Source organism: Harpia harpyja, chromosome 15, assembly GCF_026419915.1.
Source record: "Harpia harpyja isolate bHarHar1 chromosome 15, bHarHar1 primary haplotype, whole genome shotgun sequence".
Lineage (NCBI taxonomy): Eukaryota > Metazoa > Chordata > Aves > Accipitriformes > Accipitridae > Harpia > Harpia harpyja.
In genome coordinates this window covers 24744402-24770207 of record NC_068954.1, presented here as the reverse complement: position 1 = coordinate 24770207, position 25806 = coordinate 24744402, and the positions used below count along the sequence as shown (strand labels likewise).

Below are 25806 nucleotides of genomic sequence, written 5' to 3'. Positions count from 1 at the left end.
CAGCCATCATACTTCACCCCTTTGTAAACTACTTGCTGCTATTTTTTCGAGTAGCAAGTGATGATCCTTGAAAGTTCTTGTTTTGACGTGTGTCTGCATGGGTGCTCATATAAATATTTTAGCTGAGAGGATTTCAAAATGGAAGTTAGTTCTAAATTGAAAATTAGGGTACATTTTTCTCTCTTCAGCTCCTAACCCAGAGACCTGTTATGGAAACTCAGTAAATGTTTTACACTATTTAAAAAAAGAAAAACAAACAACATTAAAAATAGAAATACTTCTGTGGTTAGGTGAATACAGAAATAGCAGAAGTATTCAAAACTGATACATATTAGGTTTTGTTGGAAGGCTTCTGTGTATTTTTATTAATCTGAACTAGTGCTTGTAGAGCTTGTATTTTCAAATCTCATTTTATTTTGTTTAGACTTGATTCAATTATTTTTATTTATTATTTTACTATATTTTGGAAAAAATAATGTTAATTCAACCACATATAGATGTTTGGCTGAATACAAAATGGGGGAAATAGCTAAATTAGAAGGATAAGAGTAAATGAGTTGACAAAATCCCATCCAATTCTTTCCTGCATTTTCAATTTCATGAAAGTGAAGTATCAGTAGTATTCTATGATAAGAATAGATTATTTCTTGTTTATAGTCAAAACAATGTCAATAACCCCATAAAAGAAACAAGATTTGGTTTATTTGTTCAGACAAAAACATTAATTATTTTCTTTTCTTAGCAAATCCACAATCAAAACCAAAATTGTTCTTCCTCTCTAGATAGTTCTCTTAATTAAATGTCAAGTAGTTTTGCTATACCTGAATTTGAGTCAAACAATAACTACTGGAAAATATTTTAGTGACAAACCTGTTAGTAATAATTTTAATAAAACCTATCACAATCTCTTGATAATGCAATAGAGACTTCAAAGGGCGTTCTGCTTCTATATCTGACATACTACACATAAGCAAAACATTACTCCTTCAAGACTGCATAAAACCAGAATGCCTAATTACTTGTATACACAGTAGATTAATGTCTGTGTGAGGAAATTATGGAATAAGAATAAAAATTAAAACATCACTTAAAGTAGTAAAACATGAAAAAGTTTATCTACTCCTCACAATAATCAACAGTAAGAGATCTTCCTCTGCTATCTCTGATCCTGCTGCAGCCAGGCTGCCTTCAGATTGAGAAGGAGAATAGCTGAGATGGTTTAATTATTTCTCATTATTTCTTGTGAGAAGCAGTGTTTATCAACAGAGGTGTAGTATGATACTAATGTAACTATAAAGCTCTAAAAACCTGGCCCTTTAGTTCTTTATGATGCTGTAACAGGCAGCACCCACAGGAATTCGTGGAAGTCTGCCTTGTTCCACAGAGCACAGTGCAACGTCTAGTACACAGAAATGAGAGATTTGAGGTCCCCCATGCAATCTTCATCCTCAGCCCTCAGGTAAATGCATCACTATATGATGTTATTTGAAAAGTTATATTCCGTTAGTTTGGTTTTTTCCCATGGGATTGCTCTTTAACAGGTCACTGAATGATTCATACTCAGTGAATGAACAGCTATTTTATGTTTCCTTTAATCCACATTCAGTGCATGGCCTCCAATACTGTTTAGCACAGAGCATTCAAACCTTTCAGTTGTCCAAGTGACAACCAATTTTAACCCCCTGATGTTAGAAGCTAAGGGCCTGGCTGACATCACTAGTGGAGATGAAAACTCAACACTTCAGACCAAGTATTTCCAGAAAATGCCCAAATAACATTATATACACATGTGTATGTGTGTGTATATGAAAAACTTGCTTAACGTAATTTAGATTAGATACCACTTCTATCTGAGTCAGACTATCACATGCTAGGCCTTAAAATCTGTTTCAGAAAAGCATTACCCTTTTCAGAGCAGAGGCAGAACTGAAACATAACTGAAGAATTTGTTTTCTTTTGTATTACTCGCTAAACAATAAATGTCTTCAGTTAAAAAAGAAGTGAGAAAGACTTTCAATATTCTTTTTAGACAGCATTGGAGAAATCCTCAATAAAGGTCAAAGTATGAAAGCTTCTAAGGAGAACCTTGATATTAAGAAATGTGGTTCTTTACCTCATCTGAATAATTTCTGTCTGATATAAAGGAGTTCCAAGTCTTCATATGATTTTAGAGTTAATACCTAATGTGAGCTAAAATTACTCTATTTCTATTCATATGCAACAAGAATGGATACTGTGTGTGTGCCCACTTGAAGTAGAGACAACTTTGCTTTTGCTGCATCTCTGTTTTCAGAGCAACCTGACGGCATGATTAAGTCCTGCCTGTTAGTGTTTCCCGACCACCTCAGAAGAGGTGGTCACATTCACAATACCTATTGAGACCTGTAGTTTAGACTAATGCCTACACAGCATCTGGGAAAGATTGAGCGAGCACTAGTCACTCATGAGCAGAAGAGTTTCATGATGAGGGTGGTGAGACACTGAACAGGTTGCCCAGAGAGGTTGTGGATGCCCCATCCCTGGAAGTGTTCACGGCCAGGTTGGATGGGGCTTGGAGCAACCTGGTCTAGTGGAAGGTGTCCCTGCTCATTGCAGGGGGCTTGGACTAGATGATGTTTAAAGGTCCCTTCCAACCCAAACCATTCTGTGATTCTATGAGTCTATGATTTGTTGTTGTTGTTGTAACCTTTAATAGTGTAGACTCTCAAGGAGGAATTGACGTGAAGTGCCACTGTTCAATTTACTAGTACAGACATAACCAAACTGCTTGTTTTCCATGAATATTCAATTAATATCAAAAGTTGGCCTGTAACAGTAAAGGCTGCAGTGAGTCCAAGCACAGTGCCCTAACACCAGCACACAGCGAGCATATGGGCACTTAGTCAGAAACTGTGGTACGTGATGCACCTCTCAATTGGTAAAGCTCAAAGGAAATGTTCCTCCTCATTCTGCAGCCGCAGAAGAAGCACTGTGGTGTTCTTTGTGGGACTGGGAGGGATCATTCTGTCTTTTATTACTTGAGCAGTGGTGTCCAGACTCTGTTGGTGAACTCAAATAGATGACTTATAAGCCCTTCCCCCTGCCATGGAGTTGTATTTTGTATACCAAAAAAATGAATGACCATGTGTTTTAGGGACCCATGCACAAACTGTCCTTGACAGTACTGGCTTTTACTTTTCTCTGAAGAGCACACCTCTAATTTTATTAAATCTTTTGTTACATTTTGACATTTTCTGTGTGATGGACATATTTTATTTGACTCCCATTCCCTGATAAAAAAGACCTAGAAATAAGTAAGAAGGAAACAAATCAGTTTTTCATATTACCTTCAACTTCTGTGTACCAATTCAGGTGGCAATCTGCCACTTTCAGCTTTAACCATGTCCACCTCTCTCTTTCATGCACAGCTTGGGTTGCCTGCCCTCCAGAAATTCCAGGCTAATGGTCAATTAACATGAACAGAGCAATTTTACACTGTATCCACAAACTGGTCAATAGGAAGTCCCACCTGCACATGCTGAATGCCACAGAGTGAAGTACTTTGTGCAGCGGCACCACCTTTGATGTACACATGTGGGCCACAGGATTCCAGTCTAACCCCCTATTCAGAATTTGGGGACATTTCCAGATTTGGGTACTATAGTGAGGAGGTTTTGAAAACCTTACAGAAAAAAACCCCATGTGTCATACACTGGTTATAAGCTTGCTTCCCAAACCAGCCTTACGACTAAATTAACCACTAAGTTATATTTCACTTTCTTGCTTTCTTCAATTAAAACACAAACAGCGTTGCTGGTGAAGAATATATTCCTGTCTAGCACACAGTAGCATAGAAATCATACAGCTAAATTAGAACTCTGATAAAATAGGCTGCTTAAAATACTCTCTCATTGTCATGATCATATTATCATCTTTCATATTATAATGGGAAGATTATACTGAGACTACTTAGCTGTACCTTGTAGAGTTCACAAAGATCTGAAAATATTTGTATGTATTGTGTGTCTGGGATATAGCTGTTTATTAGAAATGTAACTAATGGAAGATCTGCTTTGGATGTGCTTTTATAATATTTACTCTTTTATTAATGTACAATTTAATTCATATAACAATTTACAATTCAGCCAGGAGTTTTGCAAACTTTGAAATGCAGAGCTCTGGATGTGCCAGACAGAATGTAACTACATATATATTTCATTTAAAAAAGAAAACCAACTCCCCAAGCAGTATTTCTAGGAGATAAGTTTGAGTACTTGGACAAATCAGTTATCAGTTAGTGGTATGAACTGCTGCCTAAATATAGTAAAAACTTTTAGATTTAACATATATTGTGTCAATAGCTAAAAGGTACTGGCAAATTATATATTTTTGGCATTCCACATATGGTTTTATTTTTTCTTTCCCTTTTAATTATATCACAGTGGTTTCCACAGGTACACCCAAATTCTAAGTAGCTTTGAAATAGCAAATGTCAGTTTGTAGTTAGAAATATTTAGAGTGCCTGATCTAAGGAGTTTTTAAAATGCATTATGCTCTAAAATGGTCTAAAGAGTGTATGAAAGAGTACATAAAGTATAAAAGTCCATTTGAGTGAGATGTAGAAACATGTATAGGGATGAATGTTTTGACCAACACCTGTAAGAACTATTGAATGCCAGATCCAACATTTTGCAATGTATAAATCCTCCTTTAAATGATCTATCCTTTCTTTCAAAGCTGTTAAAATAATTTTAAGTAGGATTTTGTTGTTCCTTATTTTGTTAACAGCCAGATGAAGAAAATGAGATTATAAATGAGAACGAAATTTCTCTGATGTAGTTTGTATGTCCTGATGAAAAAAAAAAAAAAGTTCTATTAAGAATTTCTATATTTCAGTATGTCCATTACAGAAAGAAAAGGGATTCAGCTATGACTCTAAATGGACTTCTCCAGCATCAGTATTGCTTAACATGATGGGTTTCCTAGTTATCGAGGATACTTAATGAAACTCTGAAATTGCATAGTGCAATGAAAAAGGCATTTATGTGACTACATTGATTCATTTCAGAGAGACAAAATCCTATTTCAGTTTTGTTTGGGTTTTTTTTAGGTCTGATAATATGTACTATATCTACTTTAGTATTGGAAATACTAACCTCACACAAGTTATACCTTAGCTGAGAATTTCTGATATTGATCAGTTTGGGGTGTTTTTCAAATACTCAACTTTTTTGAAAAGGAGAAACTTCATTTCTTGTAGTTCTCCAGAGTTATTCAGAATGTGAAAAAAAAAGGCTAAAGCTGAAACTTGAAGTATGGTCATACAAAAAAAACCCCAAACGTCTGGTAAGCTAAGACATGAATTTACACAAGATCAGGTACTGTATGGTAACTACTTGAGTGTGTTCATATTAACAAATGGTGTGGTGCAATGGTAGACTATGGTATGACCATCCAAGGGCCTGTTGCCTATATTAGGAAAATTCTTTGTGTGCACTCTTTCTTCACAATACCCATAGTTAATGCAAGCTGGTTAGCCTGCATTCAGTTGTGTTTAAACTTCTCTTTTTTATTAAATACGGGTAGGAGTTAATATACCCAAAAACAGTCCTAGCAGAATAGTTATGTACCAATAATTTACCAGCCAAGCTTAATATTAACTAGTGCCCATAACCCTTATTTATCCTTTCTTAACACCTGAGATTTGGTTTCCTGTGAGGTAACTGACACAGCAGGGAGTCAGACGGTGAAATTTTGTCATAATTGAATATGCTTATTTTTTGCTGAATGATTTGGCACGTGCATGCATACATACACATGTGCACACACACTCACAAGATTGCTTTTCTTCTTTAATTCACAAAAGTGTAGTTTGGAGATACAAGTTTTGACCATAAAATGGATAGCTGTAATGGGAAAAAAAACCACATTTCTCCCAGGGTATTAGTAGTTACTTAACTAGTAATAAATTGAGATTAGATGATAGTGAATCACTGTTGTCGAATACACTGTAAACAGTACAATATATTTTGGCTATTTTTTTGATTTTTTTTTTCTCTTTTAAGTAGTGTCCACATGAATTTTTGCACCATTTATATTAGATTCTTTCTTCTTTTTGCAGGTTGACTGGTATGAATCTACCTTCTCCTGTTATCAGCAGTAAGAACTGGTTACGACTCCATTTTACATCTGACAGCAACCACCGACGAAAGGGATTTAATGCTCAGTTCCAAGGTAGGAAACATATAATAGTGCAGCAAAAAAAGACCTTTACCTTTAAGCTTTGCTAAAGTGGTGTTGAAATTTTAAATTTATGTTTAAATATCAGGGACGTATTAAAGAGCTGACTCATGCTACTACTGCTCTTACACTGAGGAGCTGTTATCCTTGTGTGATCAGGCATCTCTAGAGATTTACTTTTGGAAAAAGTATCTGCGCTTCACGTTGCAGTTTGCTCTAAGTATGTATTTGCTTTTTCACTTTTTCTATAATAAATTGCTTTGCATTCAGTCTAATCTTTGCTTTAAAAACATGCCTGGAATGCAACTTGCAGAAAGTCAATTCCACAAAAAGACATGACCCTATCTAAACATTGTCTTCCTTCATTACTCAAAATCTAGCTCTTATGCAGAAGCTACATTCATCGTTTGGATATTTAACTCATCCCTAGCATAGCACAAATCATATTTCAGGGTCCTGCATAGATTTACATATACAACTTTAAAAGAAGACAAGAGGATGTCAGTGTTGCTGTCAATTGCTGCTTATGTTCACCTAGATAGTCATTAAAATGCAATATTTTAGAATGGAGTCTTTATTGATTTTTGTACTTCATAAATCATTCCTCAAGATCAAAGACACTGTAGTTATATTGAAAGTAGAAGAGCTTCTTAATTTGTCTGTGCTTTTAAATTCTGTGCTTACATAAGCTGTTTCAACCATTTTACCCCACACACCATCAAATCATTTATGAGTTTAGACTTTCCTTTTTTCCTGAAATTGTAGGGCCTGTATCACTTTAGAAATGACAAATACACTGCAACAACTATATGTTTCTGGTGACTCTGACAGACATGTGCAATGGGTATAAAAGTATTTAACATATATAGTTCTTTTCTTTTTAAAAAGATTTTGACAATTTTAGTAAAGAAATCTGTGAAATTTCATTTTCTTTTGGCGACTCAACATGAGTATGTATGCTGTGACCCTTTGCACTTACAACTTATTTTTACAAAGTTTACTGAGGATGCATATATAATACCACTACTGGTGACTATGAATTTAAATGCACTGCTTATATTAACTCTATGTCTTAAGCCTGTTAACTGGAGATCACAAAATCCAATGTGGCTCATCTTGCTGATGCACCAGAAAACTAAGACTCAACAGAATAATAAAGGCAAGTTTGGGATAGAGTAACCAACACTGGAAAAAACTTTTTTGTTCTTTTTCAATATATCTTATCTCTAGCCAAATACTCAGCATGGAGTTAAAGCTTTAGGGAAATATCTGGGGAGATCATTATTTCAGATGCATATCTGTTGCTCTGCATAATATATCAGATATTGGGTGTAAGGGTAAACTTGACTGGTGAAGAATATGGCTCATGAATGACAAGTGGAAGTATCTTATTACAATTCAGATTCTTACAATTATGGAAATTTCCTTTCTTAATTTAAATCATGCTTTTAAAATGCAGGTTTATACAATTTACTGTATTAAATACAGAAATCTGAATTACAGGAGCCACAGCTATCTATCTTATCAGGGTCAACAGCAATTAAATAAATTCCTATGTTAGTGATATAAACATTTTAAACTGTGTTAAAACCTAGGAGTCAGTCTTTCAACACACACAGGATGAAAATTCAGAGTGATATCAAAATCTGGTTAATCTAACAGCTTCAGTAATTCCTTTTTATTATAAGGCATTAATAATTCTTTCTATTACTTGTGTATTTGAGAACTAAGCAATAATTCGTGATTTTATTTTAAGCAGAAGTAACAATGAAATTTACAGCTAGAGAAGCCTACTAGTACCACAAATCACAGAATAGCAGAGGTTGGAAGGGAGCTCATCTAGTCCAGTGCCCTCCTCAAAGAAGGGTCACCTAGACCAAGGTGCCCAGGGCCATGTCCAGGTGGGTTTTGAATACCTCCAAGGTCAGAGACCCCACAACCTCTCTGGGCAACCTGTGCCAGTGTTTACCCTCACAGTAAAAAAGCTTTCACTTATTTTTAAGTGGAGTTTCCTATATTTCAATTTGTGCTTATTGCTTCTTGTCTTGTCAATGGATATCACCATGAAGAATCTGGCTCCACCTTCTTTATACCCTCTCATCTCACCAGGTATTAATACATACCAATAAGTTCCCCTCACCAAGCCTTCCCTTCTCCAGGCTAAAATATCCCAGCTCCCTCAGCCTCTCCCTTATGTTTTTGTTTTGAGAAGCTTATTTCTGCTAAAATTCAACAATTTTGACAGATATTTCCACCTTAGGTGCTTTTCTCAAGTAAAATAATTATTTGAGCCTATCATGAAAAAAAAAAGTAAAAAATCCTGTGAAATACATGACCTTGTTTTCTGGTGGAACACCCTGGCAGTGATAGGATGCCTCTAACATCTGATTATATCCAGAAGCAATTCTTACATTTGTCCTCCTGGCAAATCCTGTAGTATAAGCTATATGACTCTGAGATCTCTGAGAAACATTTTCCTTATGGACAACTATTCCCAATAGTTTAAACAGACTATTCCAGAATGCCCACATATCATTGGGACTGATATGTAGTTGAACTGTCCTGTCTTTGAGACAGTTAAAGTAAATACATAGACTTTCTGAAGTAACCATTAAAAACTCACTTTGCTAATAGACGAGTACCCATTACCAGTCTGACCAAACCCCAGGAATCTTTTTCATTCTTCTTCTGTTCTCCCAGGATTCCTAGATCTTGGGCAACCTCCTCAGGGCATTCAGGACTCTGCTTTCTGACATTACTTAGTCTGCTTTCTTCTTTTGTTTCTTGCTTAAAATCAGTCTGTGCTGTCTTTTTGTGATTGTTTGCTTGGTTCATTCATAAAGTGATTTTGTGTGTGTGTGTGTGATAAAGCTATATAATTATGCCTCACAAGGATAATAGTCTCCTTTGTTTGGGGGAAATAGAGAAGTCAGTAATTTTGATTGCAGACCTTAGATAATAAATGAAGGCAGCCTATTACACCTTGCCAGATAGTAAGTTATTGTATTCTAGAGTCGTTACAGCACATAGATTTTTTTTTAATAGCTGTCAGGTATAAATGCTATTGACAAAACAAAATTGCAAAAATATATTCCTCAAAAAGTGGTAGCTTGTGCATTTGCAGATTGCATCATAAGGACTGTGGTGGGTTGACCTTCGCTGGACACCAGGTGGCCACCAAAGGTGCTCTATCACTTGCCTCCTCAGCTGGACAGGGGAGAGAAAATATAACGAAAGGCATGTAGGTCAAGATAAGGACAGGGAGAGATCACTCAGCAGTTACCATCACAGGCAAAACAGACTCGACTTGGGGAAATTAATTTAATTTATTGCCAATCAAATCAGAGTAGGGTAATAAGAAATAAAACCAAATCTTAAAACACCTTCCCCCCACCCCCTCCCTTCTTCCCAGGCTCGACTTCACTCCCAAATTCTCTACATCCTCCACCTGAGTGAAGCAGGGGGACAGAGAATGGGGATTGGGCTCAGTTCATCACACTTTGTCTCTGCTGCTCCTTCCTCCTCACACTCTTCCCCTGCTCCAGCATGGGTCCCCCGCAGGGTCACAAGTCCTGCCAGAAAACCTGCTCCAGCGCGGGCTTCCCACGGGGTCACAGCCTCCTTTGGGCATCCCCCTGCTCCGGCGTGGGGTCCTCCACAGGCTGCAGGTGGAGATCTGCTCCACCATGGACCTCCCTGGGCTGCAGGGGGACAGCCTGCCTCACCATGGTCTTCCCCACGGGCTGCAGGGGAATCTCTGCTCTGGAGCCCGGAGCACCTTCTCCCCCTCCTTCTTCACTGACCTGGGGGTCTGCAGGGCCGTTCCTCTCACATGGTCTTACTCCTCTCTCCCAGCTGCTGTTGCACAGCAGTTTTTTCCCCCTCTTAAATCTGTTCTCCCAGAGGCACTACCACCGTCGCTGATGGGCTTGGCCTTGGCGAGCAATAGGTCTGTCTTGGAGCTGGCTGGCATTGGCTCTATTGGACAAGGGGGAAGCTTCTAGCAGCTTCTCACAAAAGCCAGCCCTGTAGCTGCCCTGCTACCAAAACCTTGCCACGCAAACCCAATACACAAATATGTTTTTGATATTTTGATATTTTTAATATCAGTCTATTTGGTTTTATCTCGCACATCTTTTGTGGCTTCACTGGGAATTAGGTTAAGAAGGACTGGAATTCCTCAGTCCTGGAAGTCACTACAGGTAGCGATCTCTTCTCATGGTGTATCGTTCAAGAGTTATTCAATGTTTCCTTTCCCATGCAGATAGAAGCTGCTTCTAGCCCTACTCAGTCTGTATTGTTTGGGCAAATGCAAAAGAATACCTGTTTAATATGTGCCTCAGACCTCTTACTCCATTAGTATAAAAGCTTCTTTTGAATTTTTTGTGTTTTGAAAAGTGTTTTTTGTAAGAATTTAATCGCTTTTATGGTAGAAAAAACTTAAAATAACAAATTATAAACTTAATGAAATTAAGTTATGAACTGATGAAGGCTAGAACGATGCAGGTTTAACTTGGTTTTAGATGGCTGAAAGACTGATTGAAGGAGATTAAATTGACATTTTTTGCTATTCTACTTTGGCCTGTCTTTGCAAGTGAGAGATTTAATCTTGAGGCTCTTACTTTTGCTTCCAAAAAGTAGCAATCATTGAACGAATTGAAAACGAAATAGTATCTACTGTTAACTTACTTTTTTGAGACTCTAAATTTTGCTCTAGTTTGACAGAAGTCACTCGGCTCCTACAGAGCGAAAATTGCTTCATTTGTTGAAGTTCATCAGATATACCTTAAAATAATCCCAAAATTATTTAATAATAATAGCATACAGCCAATCCCATTGATATTTCATTTTTATATCTAGTTGTAAGATTGAGTAAATTACAAAAAAACCCCAACCAAAAAACCCCAAACTGACCCACACCAAGAGGAAAAAAACAAACAGAAGAACCCCTGAAAGAAGCAGCGCACACTGTTGAACAGGGAGTCGCTGAACCCAGCAGCCCCATGCACCCAGATACAGCCAGCAGCTGGAATACAGTGCTGTGTTCTCAGCAGGCACACACCCGGAGCACACATATACACCATACATGTACGATGCTCTGTTCACATCTGGCCACACACATTAACACTGACAGACACACTCCGTACTCATATCAGTACAGACAGCACCAACGGCCTCACCCTGTTTCTCCTCTCTGGCTCTCCTCTCTGGTATGGAGATCTGCTAGTGGGAAATAAATGCATGGACAAGGTGGGTCCCTGCAGCAGCTGGGCTGAGACACTTGGTCTTCCTAGTAGCTGCTTCTGCATCCCAGTCTCCCCAGCTGCTGGCACCAGGACATATGACCCCCCGAGGCTGCAGCCCCACTGCAGTTGCTGGTACTCGGACCTACAAGTGAGCACACACACACACACAGAAGTGGGTCTCAGTCAACCCCCAGGCCCCATGGTCTTCCCAGCAGTTTGCTGGGACCTTCTGGCCCCTCCAGTAGCCATGTCCTCCAGGTGCCTCACCCTCTGAGATACACAGGCCCTCCCACTCCTCTAGCTCCCAGGCTACTTCACCCACTCACCAGAATGGATCTTTGGGAACACTCACACACTCACTTGCACACCCACACTCACTCGGGGTGCTGCACCATGGACACACAGCTCTCCAGCCCATGGTCTGACTCCAGTTGCTGCACTCAGCCCCCCCATACACAAACATGCATAGAGAATAGAGTCCCTCACCCAGGAAAAGCATTGGAAATTGAGTTTAATCAGGAGACGGGACGGACCATGCTAGTCAGGCACAGGGCATTGTCACACACGCATAATGATCAGCCCCAGTTTACATACAACCAGCATCTTCCATTCCTTTATTCCTATATTTTCACATATCTGTTCTTCTGCAAACCACCTGTATCCATCCCTTTCCCTGATGTTGGTTCCTGCCCTAAATACTCCATAATCAGCCTTGTGCAATCCCCAAATCCTCTTCCCCTGTACCCCACGATGAGCCCTGTACCCCTGGGCAGGGACCCCCCTCAGTCTGTGAGGTGACCAGAGAGCTCCTGATGTGGGGTGTCCCCTGGGACAGCCCCAGGGAGGCCGGGGTAGAGGTTGTGTCTCTACATTGGGTACTGGGGTTCCCCTGCTTGCCCAGGACACTCTGGGTTTCTTCTGGGCTTGTGGAGAAGGACCTGTGATGGGCTGACGGCACCTGTGATGGTCCTGGGAGGAGGCAGGGCAAGGTGGTATTTGTCTCTCCCATCTACCATCATCTCCCTGTGCTCCTTCGTGTGTGCACAGGTGAGCTTTTTATTGCCTAACCGAGCACGTCTAGCAACATCACTGGCTTTTCAAAAGCACGTCAATATGGGAGCCAGCACAACACACCTCTTTAAGCAACAACGGGATAAGAGACTTTTTTCCTTTTCCTAGTAAGAATTCAGATTATCAGACTTTTTCTACGCTTAGCATACAGATACTTTAATTATTCTTTTCAACTCATATCAAATTTACATCATATTTATTATCATGTTATCATAGCTATATTATTGCTGTAACTTGGCCAAAACCAATAGTAGCAAGCAGCCAATTTAATTTTCTTTTCTTCATTTGCTTTTTGACCAGGCAAACAGAATTATTATAATTTATTTCATTAAAATATTGGAACTACCAATTAGATTTAAAATTATGCATAGTTCATTTATTTGTTCAGCAAATTTTTCAAATTTAGACCTTTCTAACATGCATTTTTGCAATTTTTAGTGCCCCGAGTTTTAACATGGTCAAGAAAACCAGCTTGCTAACATAAAAAATTAAAGCAGTGTATTAGAATTACATGCTTGAATGCATTAACTAAATATAGTTTTAAAATGCTTGGCAAGCTGAATGTACAAATAAAACAATGTAGTATAAAAGGTATACTTAACTGGTGGGTGTTTGGATTTCACCTTGAGTCATATTTATTGTCCCATCTTCCATCATGTCAGAGCAGAAGGTCAAAGAAAAGTTTAAAATTTAAAAAATGAACAGATATAGAGTGAAGGGTTTAGGGTTTTTCTCCTTTCTTTTTTTTTTCCCCTCTTGTTACTTTATTTTCATTTTTTGACCTTTTGACATTGATTTCATTGATAAAAATAGTTATGCCTCAATTTCCCAGTGAACTTGTGGAATTTTTTTTATACTTTCAGAGTTTCTAGACAGAAGGAGACCTGGTTTAAACGGCCCCCAAACCCATAACAAATTACAGTGCAATGACATGCTTTGCCTTGTCTCCTTCATGTCTGCCATATCAGCAGTGTTGGTCTCCCGGAAATCAACGCTCCCAGTGGATATAATTGGACTCAGTTCTTGTTCTGCCTTGTTCCGTGATGGCATTGCCGTAGGGGAAAAGATGTTACATTCACTCAGTTGTGAACTTGGGTTTTTTCATCCCTCTACGCTCACCTATGCTGATATACAAAGACTCTTTGCATATATTCTTGCAGAGTATATGATTTATCTTATCCAGTGCTTCATAAATGCATAAATTCCCCAGAGGTGAAGAAACATTAACAGTCTCACTATGAGATGAAAACCTAGCACTTCCCAGGAACAAAGCTTATCAATGTACACAGAATGACTTAAAAGGTGTGATAATGAATCCCCTGCTTTTGCATATTTACAGTATGTATACTATGCTTGTTTAGCTTTTGCTTATTTCCAGAACAATAGAAGAAGTTTGTTTTAATATCTTTGGTTTTCATTTTAAGAGAAAGAATCACAATACTTTCTATAGTAACTAAAACTAATCTGCTTGAGTTAAATATTTATTTCAAAATTCCTAGAAAGAGAATAAAATAAGAAAGTTTCCAAAACAAAACTTGATTAATGGGTATGTTCCACTTTTACAGTAAGAATCAGATCTCTGTTGTAGAGCGTTTTAAATTAAGTATGCTATTTTTGGCAAGTTTTCAGAGAGGTTCAAGGAGGTATTACGTATTTTGATCGTTGTGTACCGGAAGTTATCTATCTGCTGTGTTTGACTACCTTGAATAATTCAGGATTTAACAAATAGATAATCCTGAAGTCAAACAATGAATGTAATAGAGGTTGCTGAAATAAATGTGTACTAATGGAAATCCATGAGTGAAATAATGTAAAATCAACCACTAGGTAAAGTAGTTCTTTCAATGAATTTTTGTAATTCAGTGAGTCTGCATATAAGTGCATGTCTATCCTTCCCACACATTCTTTAAAACCTTAGAAATGGTGTTTGAAATAAGTGAAAAGAGTTTGTGGTATTTCGTTGATGCGTGGTACTTTTAGTTGGGGGTTTCAAATCTAATTGTCACTTAGAGTAAATTTAGAAAAGAAAATTAGTAAAAGCAGTTGATAAAATAAAAAAGCCAGAAGAAATTCTTAATTTCTAGCTCTTAAGTGATGCTGAATATAATTTCCCATTAAATAGTACTGAGACAATAATTCATATTTTGTTAAATTTTATTATCAAGAAAGTAATCCGGTCTTGAAAATGTCAACAAGTAGATAATCCACCATCTCTCTTGACTGTTCTTTTCTGTGGTTAACATGACCACGGTTAAATATGTAGTCCTGTCTTCTCAATTGTATTAGTCTGGTCTGATCTTTCTGTGTCTGGTATTGCTGTTATGTTTTCCCTCAACAGAGTGAAAAGCCTTTTGTTAACCTTAAAATTCCCCTTTCTGAAGCACTAAGTCATCTGTCAATCTCCTAGATAAACTAAGGATGTTGAGCTCTTTAAATCTGTCATTGGAAGCAATTTTCACCAGTTACTGCATTTTTATTTTGAGTTGGTGCTCTTTGAAACTTCCAGTGACCACTTATGTGATTTTAGTGATCTTAAAATATCAGACTAACTAGTACTGGATCTACAGCTAAAACTACATTTAACTTTTTTTCCCATGTGTGTCTTTTTTTCCTACTGCTATTTTTGCTAAAAAAAATCATGAACACATAGGAAATTAACTAGCTAAGTCATGTTAAACTACTCCAGGGCATGGTTTAGGGGGCATGGTTAATGGTTGGACTCAATGATCTTGAAGGTCTTTTCCAACCGAAATGATTCTATGATTCTATGACATAACTTAGGGGCATAAATAAGTTCTCCTAACTGTATTAGTATGCCTGTCATGGCTGCTGTAGGTAGACTATGCTTGTTCATTTATCTTTTTTCTTCCTTTGTTTTTTGTTCTTTCACATTGTGTGTTTCTTCCTCTGATACCATAATTGCAGATTTCCCCACATCCCATTAGTACAGTCATTGTAGTATCGGAAAGTAATTTATTTTGAAAGTCTTTTATTTTGACTTGTTTAGATTTGAGTAAGAGCATATTAAACTATTTTCCCCAAACTTTTGTTTAGTGTAATTGATTTACATTTCAAGGATACTTATTCAGCTAAATGGTAAAATCTGTATAAGCCTACAAAGAGATAAATTCTCAGAGAATGTTTGTTTATGAAGTAGGAAGGAATAAATCTTTCTTCTACTAAAAGTAAGATTCTTTTGGCCTAAGCTTCATATGTGATTGTTGATTGTGAATAGCTCCCTTTTTGGAAATTAACTTAAACCATCCTTCTCCAGTCTGATTTTCAGTCTGTCTCAAAACTTGAGTCTCTTAATGTATCCTACATTGGCACCTGAGAATATAAAATACCCAATGCTGTTAATCACTGGTCTGTATTTTCTCATTTCTAAATTTAGGTTGTTTGATCAAAAAGGAGAATTTTAATCCAATAAAAACTACAATAATGAAATCAATGTTTGACATCTTACCTTCCCACACATTGAATATATATTTAGCCTCTCTGAAAAAAGCTTTGATTTTTTTTTGCATGTATACTTTTGTCCCTGTACTAAAATTACAAGATACCCTTTATTAGCTTAATATTAGTCTATACCTTGTGATAAGGAAAGAGCAGGAGGAAACATTCAGACTGTTTCCTTGTGAATGTGGCATGTACATCCTCTAAGAGCTAGCTGCTTAAAATAGGTGCTCCTGTAGTGTCTCTTTAAAATTCGTAATTTAAGTAATTTGCCATATATATTGGGTTCAGCACATCCTTAAGATAAAACTGTCGCTGTTCCTCCCATTTTTAGAGCCTTGAAGCTTTTTCTTTTTCAGTGTTTGACATCAGAAATAATCTTTGGATTTGTTGTTAAAACTGCCATCTCATAAAGGCAACATGCATTCTTAAGAGAGATTGGCCATCTTGTCTGTTTTCGTGTCACAAAATACTTTTTTCTCAAAATTTAAAGCAAAGTCTGAAAGTTGACTTAGAGTGACAAAAAGAAAATATATGTATCCAAGAGAACTACACTTACCAAGAGTACAGAAGAACTGGTCCCTAGGATAAAGTTCTGTCCTCAAGACACTGAGTCCAAAGCTTAGGTAGAATTTCTCAGTGCCAACAGAGTGAGATGTTTGACAAGGTACTGAGTGGATCTCGTTTTATGATTTTTTTGGAGACAATCCCTATGTACTACTACTCAGTGTGTTCTGTGATAGTGTATATTCATAGTGTAAACTGTGTTGATACTATTTTCCAGAACTGTGGAGGGCATCTGCAGGCATTGAAGACTTGATGCCTGCTGAACTTGTTTTATTATGATATATCATATATTGATAGCACAAAGGAGCTAAGGCAGTCCATCAGGGCAAAGGGCCAGCTAAGTGACGTGCAGAAGGTTAATGGAAAACAAATGGCTGTGCTTCTTTTTAAACTTGCAGATCCTGTGTCAGCTTATACACACAGAATGAGAAAGATTTGTGTGAAAATCTATTGTGACATCAATTTATCTTGGGGCTGTACCATTTGTTCACTAGTACTGCATGCAGAGATTTCCAGCACAGGGAGCAGGTGGAAGGTCTGATAATGACAGACAGTACTTTGCTAGATTGATGGAACAAGGAAGCCAACTGATCATGAACCCACAGCTTTTACAGGTAGCCTTATAGTAGAAACATCTATGCCTGCTGTGAAGCTTTCTGGAGTTATAATACTGATTAGTAGGGAAGATTTTGAAAGCTGTTAGTGAGAGAAACAGTGAGATAGTGTACTAGACAGAATACTCTTCAGGCAGGGAATGCAGAAACAGCAGGCGGTTGCTTTATTCCAGTGAGTTGGTTTAAACTAGAGATCCTATGGAAAATGGCAATGCCTCTGTGAAAGTGAAGAAGTGGGTAGCTGAGAAGCAAAGCTGGCAAGGATCCTCCTAGGTTATTGAGTCTGGGACCTTGTTTTATCAAAGAATTTATTATAGAATTCCCTTCATAATCTAAAGTGAATGGTAAGATTGAGAATAGTTGGTTTTTCTTATTCTCATAAATATTAAACTCATAGAAAGAATTCATGGTAAAACGGTCCATTGTGAAGCAGAAGAAAACCTAGAGATAGCTAACGAACTATTTACTGGTCCCACATGACTTTGAGTGATAAGAAAGAAATGTTTCATCTATAAGCCGAATCCAGAGACCATACTGATACTGCCAAATGTGGAATTGTAGATAATTTCTTCCAGGGCCAAAAAATGGTAGTACTCCCATAATTGTGTCTTTGGAGGAGAACCCAGAAAGACTGAGACACTAGCAACTGTACTGTAGCAAAAACAGAGAACTGTTCAAATACATTCCTTACAGTGCCACTGGCTTAAGGCTGGACAGGAAAGGCCCTGCTTGTGATCGCCAGGTACTGGGCAATATGCTGTTCATCTCCACCTTCAAATATCTGTACTTGGGAAAAATCTGCAGTGAAAGGCAGCCAAGAGCTGAACTCAGCAGAGCAGCAGCAGAAGCAGCTTGAGGAAGTACCAGCAAATGATCTCAGAATATTTTAGCTTTGAGTGGTAGCCAGTATTCGAGGCCTTGCAGGTTATTTTATGCAGGAAGAAAAACTGGCAAGGTATTCATGTATTTGGGTAATTGGGAAAAAAAGATGTTATGTCATCCAAGATATACACAAGGACTGTTGCAAAGAATGTGCTAGGAATAAACGGCAAGTGTTAGCGTTCTTGGTATGGAGTCACATAAGAGTATTCTCAAGGTATAACTCTATTAGATCCGAAAGAGGGTAAATTAGATCATGTTAACTGAGCTGTGCTTCTAGTATCTTATCTGGCTTTGATATGACTTGTGTACTGCACAACATTTACCTGTTTTCACACATGCAGTTAAATGTATGTGTAATCAATTAATTTCATATGCTAGAAGTCCTAGAAAAACCCACCAAGGTCTTAGCCACTTACTGTTTCTCAGCCAAATGACTTCTGGTTATGGGTTACTATTATGAAATAATAGAAAATAGGGTTAAAAAGGATCTCGATAAGCTAACCCTGTATCAAAGAGGAGCCAAATATATTTGACTGCTGTTTTCAGACCTTAATTTAACATGTTCTTTAAAACTTTTAATGGCTAAAATTCCACAGTTTCTCTGGGTAATTCATTGCGGGGCTTCATCACTTTTACTGTTAAAAAGCTTTTTTCTTGTGTAACCAAAGTTTCCCTTGCTACAGATAAAGACTGTAAGTTCTTCTGCTAGCCCTAGTGGAACTGCAGAAGGTATCTTCCTCTTTGCAGTTCCCTTTTAATGTTTAAAGTGTATGATAACTCCTCAAAACCCTTTCTAGATTAAAATATTTCTCAGTTATGCCCTACAAATGGACAATTAGTTGTGCTTCATACCATCTTCAGTTTCAGTTTGCTTTTCCATATTTTTCTTCTTACTAATTACTATCCTGTCTCCCCTAAGCAAAATTACACAGCTAGAGAATAAGACTGCACATTCTTGGTGCCAAAGACTACCTACTACCTTGCATTTATACAGCTTTCGGCTCATACATGATTAGTGAAGCAATACTAAAAAACCCCACCTTTTACTTGAAATTCATAGCCACCCTGAAAATATAGGAGAAATAGATATAAACTTTTTATACTGTAATACAGATAATTTGAAATTCATCTTCACCCACAAATTACAACTTCTGTACAAAATCTTGCATATCAGGTAGGAGGAACCCAATTTAAAACAAAACAAAATGAAACAAAAACTATTAAAAAAAAAAAAAGCTTCACAGTGGGAGAAGCTGGGTCTGAAAGGTGACTGCCTCCTACCTTCATATTGTCTGTGTAATTATTAGGTAATTACTAGTTAATTACTATCAGAGGAGGAAAATAAGTTCTTCAAGGAATTCAACAATCTAAGTGAGTTTTACATTTTTTATAGAAATTTCTTTGGATAATTTAAGTTCTTCTTTTTTCCAGTTAGTTTTACATTTGAGTGGTAATTTATGGATGCATAGGAAGTACATGTAACTGTTTAATATAATTTTCTTTAAACTTTTTTTTTCCCTAGTTTTAGGTGTTTGTTTAATCTTTATTTAGTATTTTCTTTGAGTTAGTACAAGCTTGTATGGTGATGGAAGGAAAGACAAACATATTAGAAAGTTTTCCCTTATAGTCCCAGCACGCAACATTCTCTGAGAAAACTGAAACTGTCTCTTACATCTTAGAGGACACAGAGCTGCCAACACTCTGTAGGGCCTCTCTCAGTGTATTTTCAAATATAACTTCAAATAAGAATTAATTGCTCCATAGAATACAAGAACATAATAACCCACAGTAAGAAGTACTTCATAATATATTCATAGAATTCACAGAAAATTGGATTTCTTCCCTTGAAATTATACTTGAAGAACTTGCATATGTTAAAAAATTTTTTGTTAGCTTGCAAGTTCCTCTTGTTTATAATCAGTGGTTCATTCAAAATCACCTTCCAGTGTCAGAGAAAAATTATAAATATATTGAATTTCCTTGAGAATGCTGACAATGCTTTGTGTAGATTTCAGATAGGTTGTCACTGTTTTCAAGGTGCATGTAGAGTTTGTTAAAAAAAAAAAAAGTCTGACTTGTCTTATCTTCTTCAAATCAAACAAAAAACCCAGATGAACCATTTTTGCTCCAAAATGTTGCGTAATGCTTAAACCATGTAATTAAGTGGACTCGTGAAGAATTGAAATGAAAGAGTCATCAGAGATCAAGATTTAAATTACCTAGTTTACTTTTGGAAAGATATTGATTCTGGCAGGGTTAAAAATTTGTATATAGCTGTTTTGGTTAATAGTTGTAAATTGTTCGGGTAGTGCTTCCAGAACTGGTTATATACACAAAACTTGATTCTCTATTACTTGTACTTTGTACAGTTATTCACAGCTGTGAAATATGTATATTTGAAAAATATGCATGTGCAGAGAATATTTGAAAGACTAACCGCTTCATGATTTTATTTAGTCGTGTGTAATTTTTAAAAACATTGTTTAAAACTATCATGAAAAAGCAAACCTTCAGATTTAATTTTCTTGAGCAATTTGGAGTATATCTGAGGTTGGAAGGGCAGTTTTCAAAGAACCATCCTGGGAAACAAAACTGTGGAAAATAAAAATAATTTAAAAATATTCATTTTTGTATGAATTGTAGGAAACCATCCCTGCTGTAATGAGCTGCTGTGTATAATATGCTTTTACAATAGTAACAGCAGTAGAGCAATTCTTTCGTGAGTTACTGTCTCTTAGAAATTAATGTAAGCAGAATAAAATGGAGCAAATTTTCATTTTGAATTTAGAGAGGTAGGAATGTAGAGAAAGCGTAATACACTGAAGTGCCTCATGGCTCCAGAAAATAAAGCTGATACTACCAATGACTGTTTTCACTTTCAAAAATAACAAATTCAACAGTCTTTTAGCATTTTTAAAGTGCATTTAAGGTGTATTATTTCTAAAAAAATCACACTAGAAATATGTGAGTTTTACAAACATTTTTATATTTCCAGTTCTCTGAGACCAAGAAGAAGAAAAAGATGACTATGTGTATTTGGGTGTGATTCAGCCTTAATGAAAATACGCTGATTAATAGATTTTTGAAGTCATAACACATCACAGTTCATTCTGAACATGAGCAACGCTCCTCTAAGTCTTCTCCCTAATGATAAAAGTTCATTGAGTTCTTTAAAACTCATTGTAGAAAGGACTCACTGAAATATTATGTAGAAAAAACCCGTAATTTTTCCTCTTTTTGCAGTATGTCTGATCTACCATTTTATAGCTAATTAAAAAAGAAAAAAGATAATTTCATTAAGCAACTGTTTGCAATATATTGATTTTAAAAGATCAAATATTCAATGAGTATGCTTTGAGCTAAGAAAACATTATAATGCCTGCAATATGCTATATACTAATTTGTTTACAAAAAAAAAAACCCAAACATTAAGTCATAGATGATTTTACTTAACAATAATTTTTCATAATAAATTTGGACTAGTCATATAAATATTGTGTGGAAATGATCGGTTCCACCTGATCTACACAGGTATAACTGAAATCAGAATCTGACAACCATAACCAAATAATTTCAGTGAAGTGCAAGTAACGCAAAATGTGTTAGAAATCTTAGAACAAAACTATAATCTTACTGAATGGTAAACAAATCTTACACTACTCCTGCTCTCATTAAGTAATCTAACAAAACTAATATGAAATCTAATATTTATATGAAATTAATTTGAACATAAAACTAGTGTCGTATAACCCTGGTGTTTCAAGGAAGGTCTAAAAATCGGAACAGAAATACCCAGTCTACATGGAACTGGGGATTGTCTGACTATCCAGGCTGATAGCTTGCAGAAGCATGAAGCTGTGCTGAGAGGTTAGTACTACCACGGAGAGCACATAGTGTGTCTTGGAGTGTAAAGGCAGCATGAAAGTTCAGCCCCAAGGGTTCTCTAGCTGAAACAATTTCAAACGGTGAGTAATAGTCATGTTCTGCAGGAAGTCCTGAATCTTCTGCCCAGAAAGATAGTACTCATCAAGGCCACAAACAGCTATCTTGTCTACAAGAACAGGAACAAAAACCTTCAGAAAGAAGGTCATCTTCCATGTACAAGAGAGGCATATTTACTGTGATTATAACAATGTCTAAAGGTATCATAGTGCAGGTCATAGTCTGCTAAAGTAATGTGGGGAGGAAGAGTCATTCCTTTGTACCAAAGAGATGAGATTTACCTGCTGAATGAATTTTGGCCTCTTTCTTCAACCCACAGAGATAGACTTAGAGAGGTGTAAGAATAATCGTGAACATTCATAAAGGGATCTATCTAACTCCATACCTGTCTCCAGCCACGGCCTGAAGCAGATTTGCAGACTTCTTGCATCCACATTTGCCAGTGACTTTTGGCAAAGAATTTCACGTCTACTACTTGTATGAAAAAACACTTCCTTTTATTAGTTGGAAGTCTTATTCTTGTTAACTTCACGTGTTGGCCCTTGTCTTTTCATTACCTAGTTAATGAGTCATGAAAGGTCTTTTTGAAGTTCTTCAGACTGCAGTCTGTATATAAAACTTCTTACTGAAATTTATCTGAGTTTAGTTATTTGTGAACATTTTGCTTAATCTCATTGATTATCTGAACTTTCTCAACAATATTAGGGCTTGCTTAACCAAACCTATACAAATGTTTTAAATATTTAATTTTCTGTTTATTTTCATCTCTTCTCTTCATTTAAGTAAACACAGACAACTTACCGGTTATATTTTATACTTCAAATGCCTTGAGCAAGATGTGTAGGAGAATTAGCTTTCTAGGACAACCTTTTCAATGGCAGCAGGTCTCGAATGTATCAAACCAGCTTTATTCAGACACAGATATAGATTATTATTATTTCAAAGTAATCTAACAAGATTTTTAAATCATTGCATACTAATTTTTTGGAAGTACTTTTTCACAAGCAACAAATCTGAATGCAATGTATGTCTATATTATATATAGAGAGATAAACACACAGAAATTTCTCTGACTGAAGGTAATAGTTTTCTAATATCCTCAAAAGACACAGGGACTGTCCTTCTAATGTCTCATTGCTACTTTTATTTTGTTACCCTCCTGGATAAACCAATGAGTAAAATTTCAACTGTTGGTAACATCCTGGGCTATAGGTGGCCCTGCTTCAGCAAGGAGTTTGGACAAGAGGTCCCTCACAACCTCAACCATTCTGTGATTCTGTGATTCTGATCCTTCCTTAAAACTATATTTCTGCAAAATTGTCATAATCTTTTCTGCAAGGTAATTGTGCTTAGGGTAAAATGTATTTTCTTCACAGAGGTTCAAATATATTAGAAACTAAGAGCTTCATAAAAATCAGAGTAGGTTTGAAGGGAGGTTTACAACTTGAAAATTTTACTTTAACTTTCTTAATCCATTCAAATAATGCCAGGCATATATTCTTTTCATGGCTGATTTTAATTTAGCTCCAGCAAAAAGTTAAGGAATACCACTGGTGCTTTCCAGTAGGCTGATAAGACTGTCTTGGACTTCCAGGGCTCAGCTCTGCCCTCTGCTCTGAATGAATATCTCATCTCCAAAAGAGTCTTGAAGTTACGATTAACAGAAAAGGTGAAGTGAGTTAATTCAGTTAGCTTAACTGAATGTTTAAGTGAAGACAGCTGAAAGGTATGCAAACTTTAAAAAGTAATCACTTAACAGGTGGAAAGTGCTGTTCCTACCAGACATTATTAACATAAACCCATTCCTCTTTTTGTGCTATTAAATGGCAAATCATCTTTGAAATCAGGAAAACCTTTTTAATGAAAGAGCAATCAGGAAGTAGAAAAGAAGTAGCTCAGAGAAGGTATTCAAATGGGATTTAATGGTTATAAAAAGTGCAATTTAGAGTATTTCTTTTATGTTACAGAAGGAATTGAACTGGTTCACTCAAACTACAGTGTTCGGTGGTGTCTATTTCTCTTTCAGAGGTTGAATAGTTTGTATTTTAAAGACTATACTTGCTTAATTCTTTTTAAAAATAGAAGAAAATACTATGCAGGCCACATGTAAAAACTTACACGCACATGTGTAATAGAGGCAGAAGTTTGGTATTTATATTTCAAACTATCCCATTCAAGCTCATTGATCCCTGTGTCTCACAGATACCTACATTTGGCTGTTAAAGTTCTCTAGACATAAAAGCTCATGTCACCTAATGTTACTGCCTAAAATGTAGGAATCTAGCTTGAATAAGTGGTGTATGTTTCTGTTATATTTTATGGAGAGGAAAAGGCATCTCCAGAGGGTGATTCATTGTGCCTATCTTAGAAGGGGATGAATTGCCCCCTTGAGGTAGCTATTTCTCTTCGTAAAACATACATTTTAGATGACTGATCTTAAGTATTGTGAATCCCCTATCTAATGTTCTTTCAGAGAGATACAGAATGCCTTTTTCTTGACATGTGAAAAAACTCCAGGGGTGGAAACTGCAGACCTGTTTCAATGCTTGATTGTCCTAACAGTGAAAAAGTTTTTCATATATCAAGTAAGAATCTCTCTTTCAATTTATGTCCACTATATTTCAAATAAAGCTGATGGGTATAATTTTTACCCATTCCTGAGAAGCGTGCTTCAAGTATGTCTAACAAATACCTTCAAGAGGGAATTCCCACAAGGAATTTGAGTGACGATTGCCACTTTCACCCTAAAGTAGGGTCACAGGACAAAGAGGAGCAGGAGAGTATAGTTCTTTTCTCTGTCTGCTGTATAATAACTCAATGGTTTTAGCACTCACCCGTGAATGTAAGCAATGTGGGTTTTGAATCCTCCAAGAATTGCTCACATGTTTTACATGACACATATTAATAAATTGTGAAATTTATGCTGGTGGAGGGACCACAACTCCAGACAATATCCCAAATATTCATTACAAGAGTTGTGCTGTTAATTTCCCATTAAATATGGAATAATTTTAACAGACTGGTTATGCAATGTAAGAAAACAAAACGTAAGATGGTACTTGATGGAAATTTTAGTACCTAAGTCTAGAAAGTAAACCTAAGAAAACCATATCCATGAGGTTTACCCTGCCAGAAGCCCTTGGGGTTCTTAGCCTTATTGTCTGCAATCATGTCTCTGTATAATGTGTTCTTGTCTTAGAAGAAAAGAAAACACCACACTGCTATCAAATCCCTTTCATCCCACGTGGCTACAATTGTGTTTCAATCATCTTTCATCATTTGAACACCTGTTTTCCAGGTTTAGACATAAATGTCTGCACTTGCAATGTACATAGCACAAAAAGTGCTTTCTGTAGTACTTGCCCAATTTCAGCACTTAAGAAAAGCCTGCTTCACTCTGAGGTTGCAAAAGCAGCAAAAGTCCAATATAGAAATAAATACAATGAAATCACAATTTTTAATGTGATATTTAAAGGTATCTTAACTTGCTGTTCCTACCACTTCACTTCTTAGAAATATTTGTATACAGATCAGTGTATAGTGTAGTAATCATAAACTTTATCCCATACATTGACAAAAAGTAACTGATAAACTGTGGTATTAATTTATGTATTTATATAGTATGAGGTGAAAATTACTGCCATTTTAAAAATGCTTAAGTTGATTTTTTGTTTCTGTTTGTATCTAGGATAAATGGCTGCATGTTAAGATTGTTAACCACCACAAGATCTAGAAAAAAGAAGTATTTAATATGAATCAGGAAAGGATTACTGCTTCTTATAATTTTTTTGTTACTGACATGCATCATG

At 36.5% G+C, this 25806-nt stretch overlaps 1 protein-coding gene across 1 annotated transcript in view; it reads left to right on the top strand.

Moving 5' to 3' along the window:
- The window catches only part of CSMD1 (CUB and Sushi multiple domains 1), a 1244186-nt gene that overhangs the window by 739570 nt on the left and 478810 nt on the right, over positions 1 to 25806 (top strand). Inside the window, exon 6 of the mRNA XM_052809685.1 lies at positions 6101 to 6213. Coding sequence (XP_052665645.1) covers positions 6101 to 6213 — 113 coding nt within the window. The remainder of the gene's footprint in view (positions 1 to 6100; positions 6214 to 25806) is intronic.